This window comes from Lutzomyia longipalpis, chromosome 4 (genome assembly GCF_024334085.1).
Source record: "Lutzomyia longipalpis isolate SR_M1_2022 chromosome 4, ASM2433408v1".
Classification (NCBI taxonomy): domain Eukaryota; kingdom Metazoa; phylum Arthropoda; class Insecta; order Diptera; family Psychodidae; genus Lutzomyia; species Lutzomyia longipalpis.
The window spans coordinates 9,219,643-9,232,180 of record NC_074710.1 but is presented as its reverse complement, the minus strand read 5'-3'; the positions used below and the strand labels follow the sequence as shown (position 1 = coordinate 9,232,180).

Sequence of the window (12,538 nt, the reverse complement as noted above, 5' to 3'; positions counted from 1 at the left end):
CTATATTGTTCCTTATAAATGACTCCTAAATAAAAAGTTCATGAGTCTCACTCTTATCTTTTATATCAGTTTGTTTGGTCTTCCATTGAATGATAAGATTAGTCAGTTAAATGAATTATCCGCGGTGAGATGGACAAATTTCCACGCTTTTTCTCCGCTTTTCATGGGAGACGTCTCCCCAGAATCCCTTTGTTTTTTGCGCGATTCTTTCATGAATTGAGTTCTGTGCGCAATCTTCGGGCAAGTCTTGGGATTCTCTCCTTATTCGCTCTCTTTACCGTCATCTTCCTCATGCAGCAACAATTGACAGCCTGGCAGATTGAAAATCTCAATGTGGATCCACAGAAGAAGTATATTCTCCTGTACAAGGTACCTCCGTGGATGGAAGCTCTTGAGGCTGGAGATGAATGTGTGATTACTACAAATGAGAAGCTCCTTCCAAGTATTGAAATGTACGACGCGATGGTTTTCAGTTCGGAATCTCAAATAAACTTTCCAGAGAAGAGATCTCCTGATCAGTTGTATGTCTTCACCAGCAGAGAGTCCCCTTTGTACACAAAGAACAATTATCAGAAAGATCTCATGCAATATAATCTAACCATGACATACCGAAGGGATTCTGATGTTTTCTGGCCCAGTGGATTCATTGCGGATGCTGCAATAGATGCATCTGCGTGGGAATTTAGACCGCCAAAATGGAAGCACGCTGTGTTTGAAAAATATGGCGCCAATGTGAAACTAACCTCAATTATTGCGGATAAATCAAAATTCTCAGCTTGGCTCAAATCTCAATGTACAGACAAGTCAATGAGAATTGATTTCATGAGTATTCTGGAGAATTACATCGAGATCGATATTTACGGGGAATGTGGGAGACTTGAGTAAGTTTATTACGCATTTAAAAATAACCGTTAATTCGCCATTTTGAAAAAGGGGTCAATAACAAAATAAATTCCTGTCTAGCTGCCCAGGAACGCAGGATGAATGCTTGGAAATGGTAGAACGTGACTACTTCTTCATTTTCATCGCAGAAAATTCAATTTGCAAGGATTTCATCACAGAAGCCCTTTTCAGTGCCATGCGCTATTACATTGTTCCCGTTGTGTATGGTGGTGCAAACTACGGTGACTTCCTACCACCGCATTCCTTTATAGATGCCAATAAATTCAAACGGACAACTGAACTAGCTGACTACCTACAGCGCCTAGCATCAGATCCCACGGAATACGCCAAATTTTTCTGGTGGAAAAAATTCTATCCCCAAGTACGGACCAAAAGAACCCTCCGTGGCCTCTGCAGAGCCATCCAGGAGTTCTCTACGCGACCAGCTAAAACAGGAAAGATCGCAAATATTCAATCATGGTGGCAGGACGACAGTCAATGTGCTCAAGCACCAAAAATTCAGCTTATTTAAAAGACAGTTTTTTTTCACTCAAATGTGATAACCATTTATTTCATTTTCTCTCTTTTTTTCCACATAAGTAATGCCTTATCAATTATATTTTTCTTCCTTATACATAATTATAATTAATTAATATTTTTTAAGTAGAAAAAATCTCTCCAAAGTTTTTCTTTTCTTGACTAGAAAAATACGAAGAAAAGGAAATTTTATGGTTCACAGGAAAGTTTCTTTTTCCGTGCAATCAGAGGTTCGATCAGACTAATCATTTTTTTTTAATATAGAACATTTTTTGGATTTTTTTTAAAAATTAATCCATATAGTGAAATTGAGCGTGTTTTATCTACGAGAATTTTGAAACCTTTTTATTTCTGTTAGTTTTCAGTGTTTCATTCAGTTTTTTCAGTTTCGCATGGTTTTTCATACCTGTTTCAACAATATTTTTTGTATGCAGTGTTTTACGTTTGTATCAATCAAGTTTTTTTTTAATGTTTCATTGAGTTTCTTCGGTTTTGCAGTGTTTTACGTTTCTATCAATTAATTAATAAATTTGTTATATTAATTTATTTTTAATCATTTTTCAGTGTTTCATACTTGTTTTTAATCCTTAACTTTTTCACGTTTTTTGGGTCATACGCTGACCCAAACGTGAAACATTTTATTTTTTCAATTATTTATGAATGTAATTGTTTTTCCATGTTACAAATGCATCAAATTCACGCATAAGGGGCCAAAGAAGACGTTCTGAGTGAGAAAAGTCCTCTAAAAAAATTCATAGAATAAAAATTGCGATAAAAGTTTGCATGTTTCAACGTGTTTATGTTTCACGTTGGACGTTAAAGGGTTAAATATGCAGTGTTTTATACTATTTTCAATTTCTTCAATTTAGTAGTGTTTCACGCTTGTTTCAACTCTATAGTGTCTTGTAGTTTTCTCTGTGAACCATTAATAAAGAAAAACTTATTTTAATAACATTTTAGCATTTTTTTAAATGAAAAAAATTCACTTTTCCAATTTTTTTTATTATAAAAGGTTTTTTTTTTTAATTTTGTGAATTTCTTTCCATCCATCAATGAAACCGATTTTTTGAGGACTTGGGATGTTTCTTTCCTAAATTTTTTTTTAAACTAGGTATTAAATAACCTTAATAAAATGATATGAATATCCTAATAAAAAATAGAAAAATTGAAAAGAGGTGCTAAAATTTTTAAAAATTGTGGCATTTTTTTTTTAATATTTTAGGTTATTTTTTTAATGTATAAATTCAGTTGATAAATCTTCGTTGGTACGTTTCATGTCATTTTTTTTATACAAAATGGATTTATTTTATGAAATACTTTTAGTCATGAAAATTGCAAAGAGAAAGCACTTACCTTATTTTAAGTAAAAGATAATATAATATTAAAAATTACATTTTACAATATTTAGTCATTTTGTTGTTGAAGTATAAATTGCTTAATTACACATTATTTTTTATCAATATCCTCGTCTTTTCATAATTTTAAATATATATTTTTTTATATTTTTTAAAATATGGATAGAAAAGATGGGGGTGTGTTTTTTTTTATTAATTCTACCTATTTATTTTATAAATATTAGATAATAAAAAAGATTAAAAGCCACAGTTTTAGTTGCACATTGAGAAGAGAGATGTTTTATCATATTTTCTTTTTTTTTATAAATTGTTTGTTTTTATCATAGATTCATCTCAATTAAAAAAAAATCTCTCACATCCATGAAAAGTTGTAGGTGGACTGATTTTTTTTCTTAGTTCCATTAAGTCACTTTTACTCGCTTAATTTTATTCTATAAATATTTTCGTTTAAATGCAAAATATTTAATATAAATATTCAAAAAAAATGTTGTGTTTTGTGTTAAAATGAGTTTTATCACAAATTCACATAAATCGCTTTATTTTAATTTCTCTTCTTATTTTTCTCTCAATAAATCTATCAAACATTAGAATACATTTTTTATCTCTGATTTTTCAGTGTTTTTTTTATATCGTAATAAATTTTATAATAACAAAGAGTAATGTCAAAAGTTTTTCTTAATTTAAATGAAAGGAAGAAGAATTTTAAGAAAAAAATGCTTTCTTCTGATAAGTAAAATATTATAAATTTCTTGATATTCCACTATGGCAGTAATTCGGTTGAGTTTCATCAAAATACTTCTTCACGCACACCACACACTCTTCTTCACTCTGTAAGACTATACTTTGACTTCTCTGCAGAAGAAAGTTTCGTCTTCAAAACCATTATTATCTCTTATTTAATTACTACGTAATATCCCCCTCACCTTCTCTGTACCTCGCTGAAGACTCAAAAGGAAGAAATAAATTGCAGTCACTCTGGAAGGTTTCTCACGGAAGTCTTGTCATACTGAAAATGAGTTCAAAAAAGTTCTTTTATTATTTTTTTTTTAATTTATCAATCAGAAAATCATAAAGCTCAATGAAAAGAGTTTAAGAAAACGAAAATACAAAATTAGGAATTTTTGTTATTTCTTTTTAATATCTATTTTAAGCTCTTAAAAATTGTTTCAGTAAAAAGGTTAATCAACTTGAAAAAAAAAATTTAAATACTTTCACATTTAATTTTAAATTTTCTAACAGTTATCGGTTTATCCTAGATTATCTTACTGACCTTTTTTTGGATTTCTGACGTTAGATATTTTATCTCAAATTTTCTAATCACGGATAAAATTTTAAAAAAGGAGATTTTCTAATATTCGTGTAATGTTTTTATCTTTGCCACTTTATCCCAATTTTTCTAACGTTAAACTCTATCCCAATTTCTGCATTTTTATGGTTTTACTTTCAATTTTCCCACGTGTGACGTTTTATCTGACATTTTCTAACGATTGACGTTTTATCCACGAGTTTCTTTACATTTGAATTTTTGCTAACTTTTTCTAAAGTCTCAAGTTTTATCTCAACGTTTGACATTTTATCCACGATATCCTTTACGTTTGAATTCTTACCCAAATTTTCTAAAGTATAACGTTTTATCCAAAAATTACTAACGTTGACGTTTTATCCACGTTTTACATTTTGATCAAAATTTTCTTACGTGTAACGTTTTATCTATAATTTCCTTTAAGTTTGAGTTCTTATCCAAGACTTTCTGAAGTTTGACGTTTTATCCAAGAACAATTGATGTTTTATCCATGAGTTTCTTTACGTATGAGTTTTTGCCTAAGATTTTCTAAAGTTTTAAGTTTTATGCGAACGTTTGACATTTTATCCACAATTTCTTTTACGTTTGAATTCTTACCCAATTTTTCTAATGTTTAACGTTTTATCCAAGGTTTGTCGTTTTATCCAGCTTTTTCTACCATTTAAAATTCCAGTCAAAATTGTCTTCTGACGTTTTATCCCATATTTCGTAACATCTGACATTTGAACCAAGATTTTCTAAAGTCTGAAGTTTTATCCGAGATTTTCTAACGTTTGACAATTTAAATAAGATTTTCAAATCCGGAAGTTATTATATTAGAGTTAGACGTTCTAGCATCGACGAATTTATCCACAAATTCCTTGTCCAATATTTGCTAAAGCTCAACTTTTCAACCAAGATTTTATAACGATTGAGGTTTTATCCAAGATTTTCTAACTTTTGACGTTTTATCCAAGATTTTCTAAAATTTGAAGTTTATCTAACGTTTCTCAAAAATTTTATTTTTTCTTGTATTTTTGTATTATCCAAAAATTTTTTTTCTATTATCCAAGCATTTTTTTCTAACGTAAAAAATCAAAATGATACAAATAAGTACTCACAGTTTAAAAAAAAATGGAAGAGCCACATTTTATTGGCTTTCTTTGGTTGGGCATTCATTTTTGAGTGCATTCACGAGAGCAACGGTGAGTTGGCTAAAGGACGGCCTCTCCTTGGCGCTGGTCGCCCAGCAAGTTGTCAGGATGGGTTTGAGGCATTCGGGCGTTGCCTCTGCCACCGTCATCTCCAACTTGGCTGCTTGCGCCTGAGCGAAGACCACCTCATTTGAGAGGGTCTCAAAGGGAATCTCTCGGGCTTGCGTGAAGAGTTCCCACACGAGTACCCCGTACGCCCAGACGTCACTCTTTGTGGAGTAATCGTCATCTTGGAGGCATTCTGGCGCCATCCAGCGCAAGGGGATGACTTGATTTCGATACCGGAAGTACTCTTTTGCATACTTATCGCGACTTAGCGCCGGGTAAGACACCTTGGCGCGGAAATCACTCGAAATGACACAATTCCTCGTTGCGAGGTCTCTGTGGATGAATTTTGCGCGATAGATGGCATCCATACCGCGTGCAATTGATGTGCTAGCGTGAGAATTTGGGGTACATTCAGTGGTGGCAGTGCGGGTTTCTTCTCCTCACCACCTTTCCCCGTTGTGGCAATGAGGAATTGCTTGAGATCCCCCCAATCTGTGTACTCCAGCACCAGGTAGTGGGGATCTTTGTCACGACACAACCCAAGGAGGGCGGCTACACTTCGGTACGAAACACTGCGGAAGAGATCAATTTGTCGCTTAAATTCCGCGCATGCTGCTTCATCCTTCACCCTATTGAGGGCCTTTATTAGCACCAACTTGTGTGCACTGTCATCCTTCTTCCCATCCACTTTGATCTCATTGAATTCCTCAATGGACGTCTTTGAGCGTCTCTTTTCGTTCTCAGTACCCGCTTTGGCGTCCACACGACCATTCTCTTGCACCCTAACATCACTTTCCTTTATCTTCCCCACAAAAACATCCCCAAAATCACCCCGACCAATGGGAATGATATCAAAGAGACTTGCACGTGGTATGGAAATCTTCTCGTACTCATCCACGGACTTCTTGCTCCCCTTTGAGTGTGCACTTGAAGCATCATCGCTCCGATGTTCACCTGAAGATGTTTTTTTCAATGAAAATGAATAAAAATTTGTGAAAAAAAAGCCCAAAAGTTTGATTTTAGCTGTGTTTCTTTCAGACACAGCTTTTGTGTACCGAGCAAAATCGAAAGTCATCAGATCGGGCTCAAACTTGGGATGACCACGAATTAGGGTCCCCACATTCCAAAAAACGTATGCGCCAAAAAAATTTTTTTTCCGGCCGTCCGTCCGGCCGGCCGGCCGGCCGTCCTTCCGTAGTACAACAGTAAATTGCAAGAGAACGGTAATAGATAGAGACTTGCGGTAAACGCCATTTTGAATAACCTCAAAATTTTTTTTTCGCTATATCTCAGCTGCTATTATAGCTAGAGGTCTGAAATTTTGATATGTTGTAGGGGCCATCAAGAGCTTTCCAACGATACCTCATTTTCGAAAATCGGTCAAGTCGTTTAGTCAATATGGCCGCCACAATTTTTCATCGAAAATCGACCATAACTCGAAAACGGCTTGACCGATTTTGATCAACCCGGGCTCAAATGAAAGATCTCAACAAACCCTACAACTCTCTAGAACATCCGAAGTTTCATATTGACCGCTAGGGGGCCAAAAATCGAAAACAAAATTTTCGATGAGTTTTCGATGAATATCTCGAAAACGGCGACATAAATTTTTTTCATTTTTTGATATGTTGTAGCTGACCATATTATCTAGCTTCATGCCAAAAATGAAGAAAATCTATTGATCCGTTCTCGAGATATAGCCTTCCAAAGTTGGCATATCATATCTCGGGTTCTACAAGTCCGATCTTGATCAACTCAAGCGCAAATGAAAGGTTTCGTGAAACCCTTCAAATGTCTAGAACATTGCAACTTCGAGAAATGTCCGCAAGAGGCGCTAAAATCAAAAACAAAGTTTTCGAAAATTTCGAACTCGAATTTTTCGAAAATGGCGTCATAATTTTTTTTTTCATTTTTCGATATGTTATAGCTGACTTCAAGACCTTTCAAACAAAAAAAAAATTTATGAAAATCTATGGATCCGTTCTCGAAATATGGCCTTTTAAAGATTTGTTAGGGTATGACTTTTCAACTTTTCCCGACTTTGCGCGTATTTAAGTTAATTCGCGTTCTAGTTTGCTCTCACAAAATTGGTACACTGAAAGAAACACAGCTCTCGTAAGCTTGGTCAGCTTACCAGTACATTTTTCTTGCAATTCTCTCACCTCCAGCTACGCCATTGGCTTTCTTGAGTGCCTTCGGCTTTAGGCATGGCTCCACTTCGCCATTTCTTGCCTCTGGATCACCCCCATCACCTGCAGTGGCACCCCCATTCTCCTTCCCATTCACATTCATACGATTCTTCCGCACCTGCCTCTTGTAGCGACACCACAGCATCAGGGCTATCACGAGGACAATGTAGGCTGCTGCGAAGGACATTGTAATGAGGACAGCCTTTGTAATGTTGAATCCATCGGATGTTTCTTCACTTGCCATTGCCTCAGCAGCTGCACCCAAAAGAGAAAATTCGCCTTTTAGCCGAGAAAATTCTTCCCGGAAGCATAAATCGCATTAAACTCACATTTAACCACCAGGCGCACCTCTTCCCTCTTCAAACCAGCACTATTCCCTATCGTACATCCGTACTTTCCCTCATCCTCCGGATGCACCTCCGTGATAAATAGCGTGCCATTGTGGAAGAGCCTAAAGCGTCCACTCGCCTCTGAGGTATTCACACTGAGATACTCCAAATCCTTATCCCACTGCACCGTTGGTTTGGGATCCCCAACAGCTTGGCAGTGAAACATTGCTGTGCCCATCTCAACGGCCTGAACTGGACCCTCGGGAGCCACGAGAAAACTGCCACATGGGGAGACAGGTGAAATATTTTACATTAAATTTTGCACAAAGTGAAATTTATTGCAATCGATGTGCAACAAGTGATACTGATAGAAAAAGGACACGGAATTGATTTTCACGATTTTCCCCACAATTTCGCAGGTAATTCCTGTGAAATCCCATTGCATTTAATGAATTATTCATAACTTTCAAGACTTTCTCTAAAAGGCAGGGAGATGGCGACGCATTACACCCCATTTTCACATATTTTTCTCCATGAGAAAAGACTAAAAATATCACTTTAATTGAGCAATAAAAAGAAAATTTATAACAAAACAAACTTGCTCTGAAATTATGAAGAAGATTGTGGTAAAAGTTTTCCATTTCAGCAATTTCTTACAAAACAAATTGTCATTGAAAATACGATGTGAGTTCCAGTTCGAACTAAATAATTTTCTCGTAACAGAACAATAAATTTAATTTTTTTTTATATGTAAATTGTCAAGAAAATAGTTCTTTTCGATTAAGAAATAAATTGAAGAGAAAAATTGGCATAAAGTTTTTCTGATCAAATAAAAAATATTCTGTCAAAATAGAGTGTTTTCTGGTCAAAAAGAAATGAATAAAATGCCCAACAAGGGGTGTTTATCTGACGAATATTTTGTTCTTTTAAGCGAATCATCCGAATATTTCTAAAGATCTGAATATTTTACTTCACATGAACATATTTTGCGTATTTTGCTTAAAACCAAACAACTTAAAACCGAAAAAAATCCAAAAATGTATTTAGAACATTTTGGTTTGAATTTAGTATTTTTTGAGTTAAATTTACTACTTTATAGCATTAATTTACTATTTTTCTGTTTGAATTTAGTCCTTTTTAGCTGTGATTCTTTCTTCAAAGAAGCACAGCTTCTGTGTACACTCTAAAATGCAAAGTCGTCAGATCAGGCTCAAACTTGGGATGAGCACGAATTAGGGTCCCCACATTCCAAAAAATGGTGGCGCCAAAAATTCCGTCCGTCCGGCCGTCCGGCCGGCCGGAACCTTTCTCTAAATTACAAGAGAACGGTGATAGATAGAGACTTGCGGTCAACGGCAAAGTTCATATATCGGATAGAGGACATCCGATTATGAAGTCAAATCCAACCCCCCACCCCCCCGTCCGCCATTTTGGATAACCCCCAAATTTTGTTTTCGCTATATCTCAGTCCCTATTATAGCTAGAAGTCTGAAATTTTGATATGTTGTAGGGGCCATCAATACCTTTCCAACGATACCTCATTTTCGAAAATCGGCCAAGCCGTTTAGCCAATATGGCCGCCACAATTTTTCATCGAAAATCGGCCATAACTCGAGAACGGCTTGACCGATTTTGATCAACTCGGGCTCAAATGAAAGATATTAACGAGCCCTACAACTGCTCGAAACATCGCAAGTTCAAAAAATGTCCGCAAGTGGTGCTAAAATCGAAAACAAAATTTTCGATGAGTTTTCGATGAATATCTCGAGCACCGCTTTATAGAATTGCTTCATATTTTGATATGTTATAGTTGACTATAGTATCTATCACCATGCCAAAAATGAAGAAAATCTATGTAGCCGTTCCGGAGATATCGCGTTTTAAAGTTTACATGTCATATCTTGAGTTGCATAAGTCCAACGCCCCGCGAAGCGGGGCGTTTTATATATACACATATAAAATAAAATAAAATATATATAAATGCATAGATATATACATTATATATATACATATAAAAATGCAAAGATAAATATATATAAACTGCAAAGATAAAAATTAAATATAGCATGGATGGAACAGTATAAAGCGAAAGAACGGTAAGTAAAACTTACGGGCTGTGATTCTTTATTTGTCAGTGAAATGTGAAATTGACGGAAAATTGAGGATGGGCAAATTTGGAGGAAGGCTTTCTCGCGTACCGAATCACAGCCAACGCCCACTATTAAGGCTTCTCACAAATTATCTGCGCGTTGGCTGTGATTCGGTGCGCGAGAAAGCCTTCCTCAAAATTTGCCCATCCTCAATTTTCCGTCAATTTCACATTTCACTGACAAAGAAAGAATCACAGCCCGTAAGTTTTACTTACCGTTCTTTCGCTTTATACTGTTCCATCCATGCTATATTTAATTTTTATCTTTGCAGTTTATATATATTTATCTTTGCATTTTTTGGCTTTAATAATTTTTTTTCTTAAGTTTTGTTCCTCAATCTATGCTGTTTTGGGATTGAAAACCAAATATTTATTGGCTTGAATTTACTCTATGTTTCGGGTTGAATTTACTACTTTCTGGCTTGAATTTAGAACTCTTTGGCTTAAATTATGTAATTACTTTTGATGCTTCAATTTTAGACTTTTTCAAGCTTATTTTTTAAGCTTTTATTTTTTATTTTTTAGGGTTGAAAACCAAATACTTTTTAGCTTGAATTAAGCAAGTTTTGGCTTGAATTTACTACTTTTTGTTCTCTCTACGCCACAATTAAATATTTTTAAAGTTTATGTTCCTTAATCTCTGCCTTTTTAGGACTAAAAAAATATTTTTATGCTTCAATTTAATCTCTTTTAGGCTTGAATTTAGCATGGTTAGGGGTAAAATTACTATTCGGTTTGAATTTAGTCCTTATGAGGCTTGAAATAAATTTTTTTTAGGTTTCTGCTACTCAATTTGAGCCATTTAGAGGCTAAAAATTAATATTTTGATTTCTTTGGCAAAAGTGAATATTAGTGAATAATCCGAATATTTCCGAAGATCCGAATAATTCCGTCCAGATAAACCCCCCTTGATGTCCAATTATTTAGAAGATTACTCACCGTGGAGACATGACCACGTTAATTGCAACTGTAGCATGGATTTCTCCTTGACGATTCTTGGCTGTGCACGTGTAGTTCCCACTGTGTGTGCTCGTGACATTCCTGAAGATCAGTGTCCCATTCACATCATCAACCGTCTCATCAATCCCCAAGGGACCATCGCGACGCCACTTGACCTGCGGCGATGGTGTTCCCTGAGCTTTGCAATGGAGCTTCCCCATGGCGCCCAATTCGAGATTCTTCGACGTGGGTCGTGGCATGAATTTCAGCTGCTCAATCACTTGAACGTCGTAGATTGGACTCGAGAAGATGAGCTCATTGGATGCTGTGGCTACAACTTGGCAATCATAGTTCCCCTCATCCGTTGCTACGGACTCCACGAACATAAGGAGCCCATCTTCCTTGGACACCGTAACACGTGGATCCTCCCTGATGATTGAAACATCCCCACTGAGTTCCGTAGAGTCCCCCATTGGGAGCTCTTCGTTTATATTAATGTCGAGCGATCTGAAGGGCTTCCCATCTTTGCGCCAACGGATCGACAGGGGATTCCCGCGATCTGTAAAGGCGCACGTCAACTGAATGGGTTTCCCCTCGTCCACAATCACCGGCAGTTGCTCCTGCTTCGTCACATCACCCATTGCCATGTCCAAATCGCGATTTTTTCGCTTTTCCCGACACAAATTCACCTCTTCATCGCCCCTCTGGAGATTCCTTATCACCACAACATTCTGCCCATGGCATGGTGCCTTATTCGGCTGGTCAATGGTCAAATGAAAATTCCTTCGGCTGAAGACATTCCCAGCCTCACTGTGGCCAGCACATCGATACACCCCATTGTCTTGATGTGTTGCATTGCGAATGTGGAGCTTTCGCCGGGAAAAATCATACTTTTTCGGTTCCTTTGCAAGCTTAACGCCATTCCTGAACCATTCAATGCGAATGTGATCACCACTACTGCCCTGAATGATGCATTTCAGTGTCACATCTTCTCCCTCTTGCACGGTTGGGGAGGCAAGTTGAACAGCCACAGATTGGAGCCCTTTAGAAGATAAAAAAAGATTTTTTCTTATAGAAATTAATGCCTAGAAAAATGTGTTTAATGCTTCATGCACAAATAGGAGGACAAACAGAATGGTGACGTCATTGTTCTCATTTTTAGACAAATCTTTGCCGATTTGTTCCTCATCTGATTCGAATGAAAGTAATATTAGGATTCTGACGAATTTTTATTATTTTTTTATGAATTCTCCACAAGATTCCACTTATCCTGATATTTTTCCGAAGTTTCCCCTTTTTCCATACGAAGCGTATAAACTCCTTTCAGAAGAGTTGAGAACACCCTTAAAAGGTCTCTTATGTACTTTCTTGAATTTTAATAAACCAATAGATATGAAAAAAAAAAGAAATTTACTATTAAAAAGAATTCTGTTAATTTAACAAAATTAATTGTCAAATATCCTCGTTATTTTTTTTCTTTGGGTTTCCGGTCGTCGCCAGGGGTAGAGATTCTCGTCCAAATGAAAGACGCACTTCCCAAAGCTTTCAACCCCTATCCGGGCCTTCTTCAGTGGCTGGAAGTGGGTGAATTTCTTTATTTAACAATTAACATTC

At 36.1% G+C, this 12,538-nt stretch overlaps 2 protein-coding genes across 2 annotated transcripts in view; one reads left to right on the top strand and one right to left on the bottom strand.

Moving 5' to 3' along the window:
• The first annotated feature begins 105 nt into the window (after nt 1-105).
• On the top strand, nt 106-2,584 carry LOC129796182 (alpha-(1,3)-fucosyltransferase C-like). Its single transcript, XM_055837958.1, has 2 exons — nt 106-881; nt 964-2,584. Exons 1-2 carry the CDS (start codon nt 130-132, stop codon nt 1,412-1,414), a joined length of 1,203 nt encoding a protein of 400 aa, XP_055693933.1. The 5' UTR covers nt 106-129; the 3' UTR covers nt 1,415-2,584.
• Nucleotides 1,422-12,538, bottom strand: part of LOC129796043 (tyrosine-protein kinase-like otk) — a 41,411-nt gene continuing 30,294 nt past the window's right edge. The window contains 6 exon segments of the mRNA XM_055837712.1: nt 1,422-3,780; nt 5,178-5,697; nt 5,700-6,272; nt 7,481-7,762; nt 7,837-8,114; nt 10,925-11,966. Of these exon segments, the coding sequence (XP_055693687.1) occupies nt 5,207-5,697; nt 5,700-6,272; nt 7,481-7,762; nt 7,837-8,114; nt 10,925-11,966 (2,666 nt within the window). The 3' untranslated portion in view covers nt 1,422-3,780; nt 5,178-5,206.

Bases quoted from the DNA above. Each gene is read 5' to 3' on its own strand.
- LOC129796182 (XM_055837958.1), top strand. From the start codon at position 130: ATGGACAAATTTCCACGCTTTTTCTCCGCTTTTCATGGGAGACGTCTC. The intron at 882-963 runs GTAAGTTTATTA...ATTCCTGTCTAG, and splicing joins GGGGAATGTGGGAGACTTGA to CTGCCCAGGAACGCAGGATG.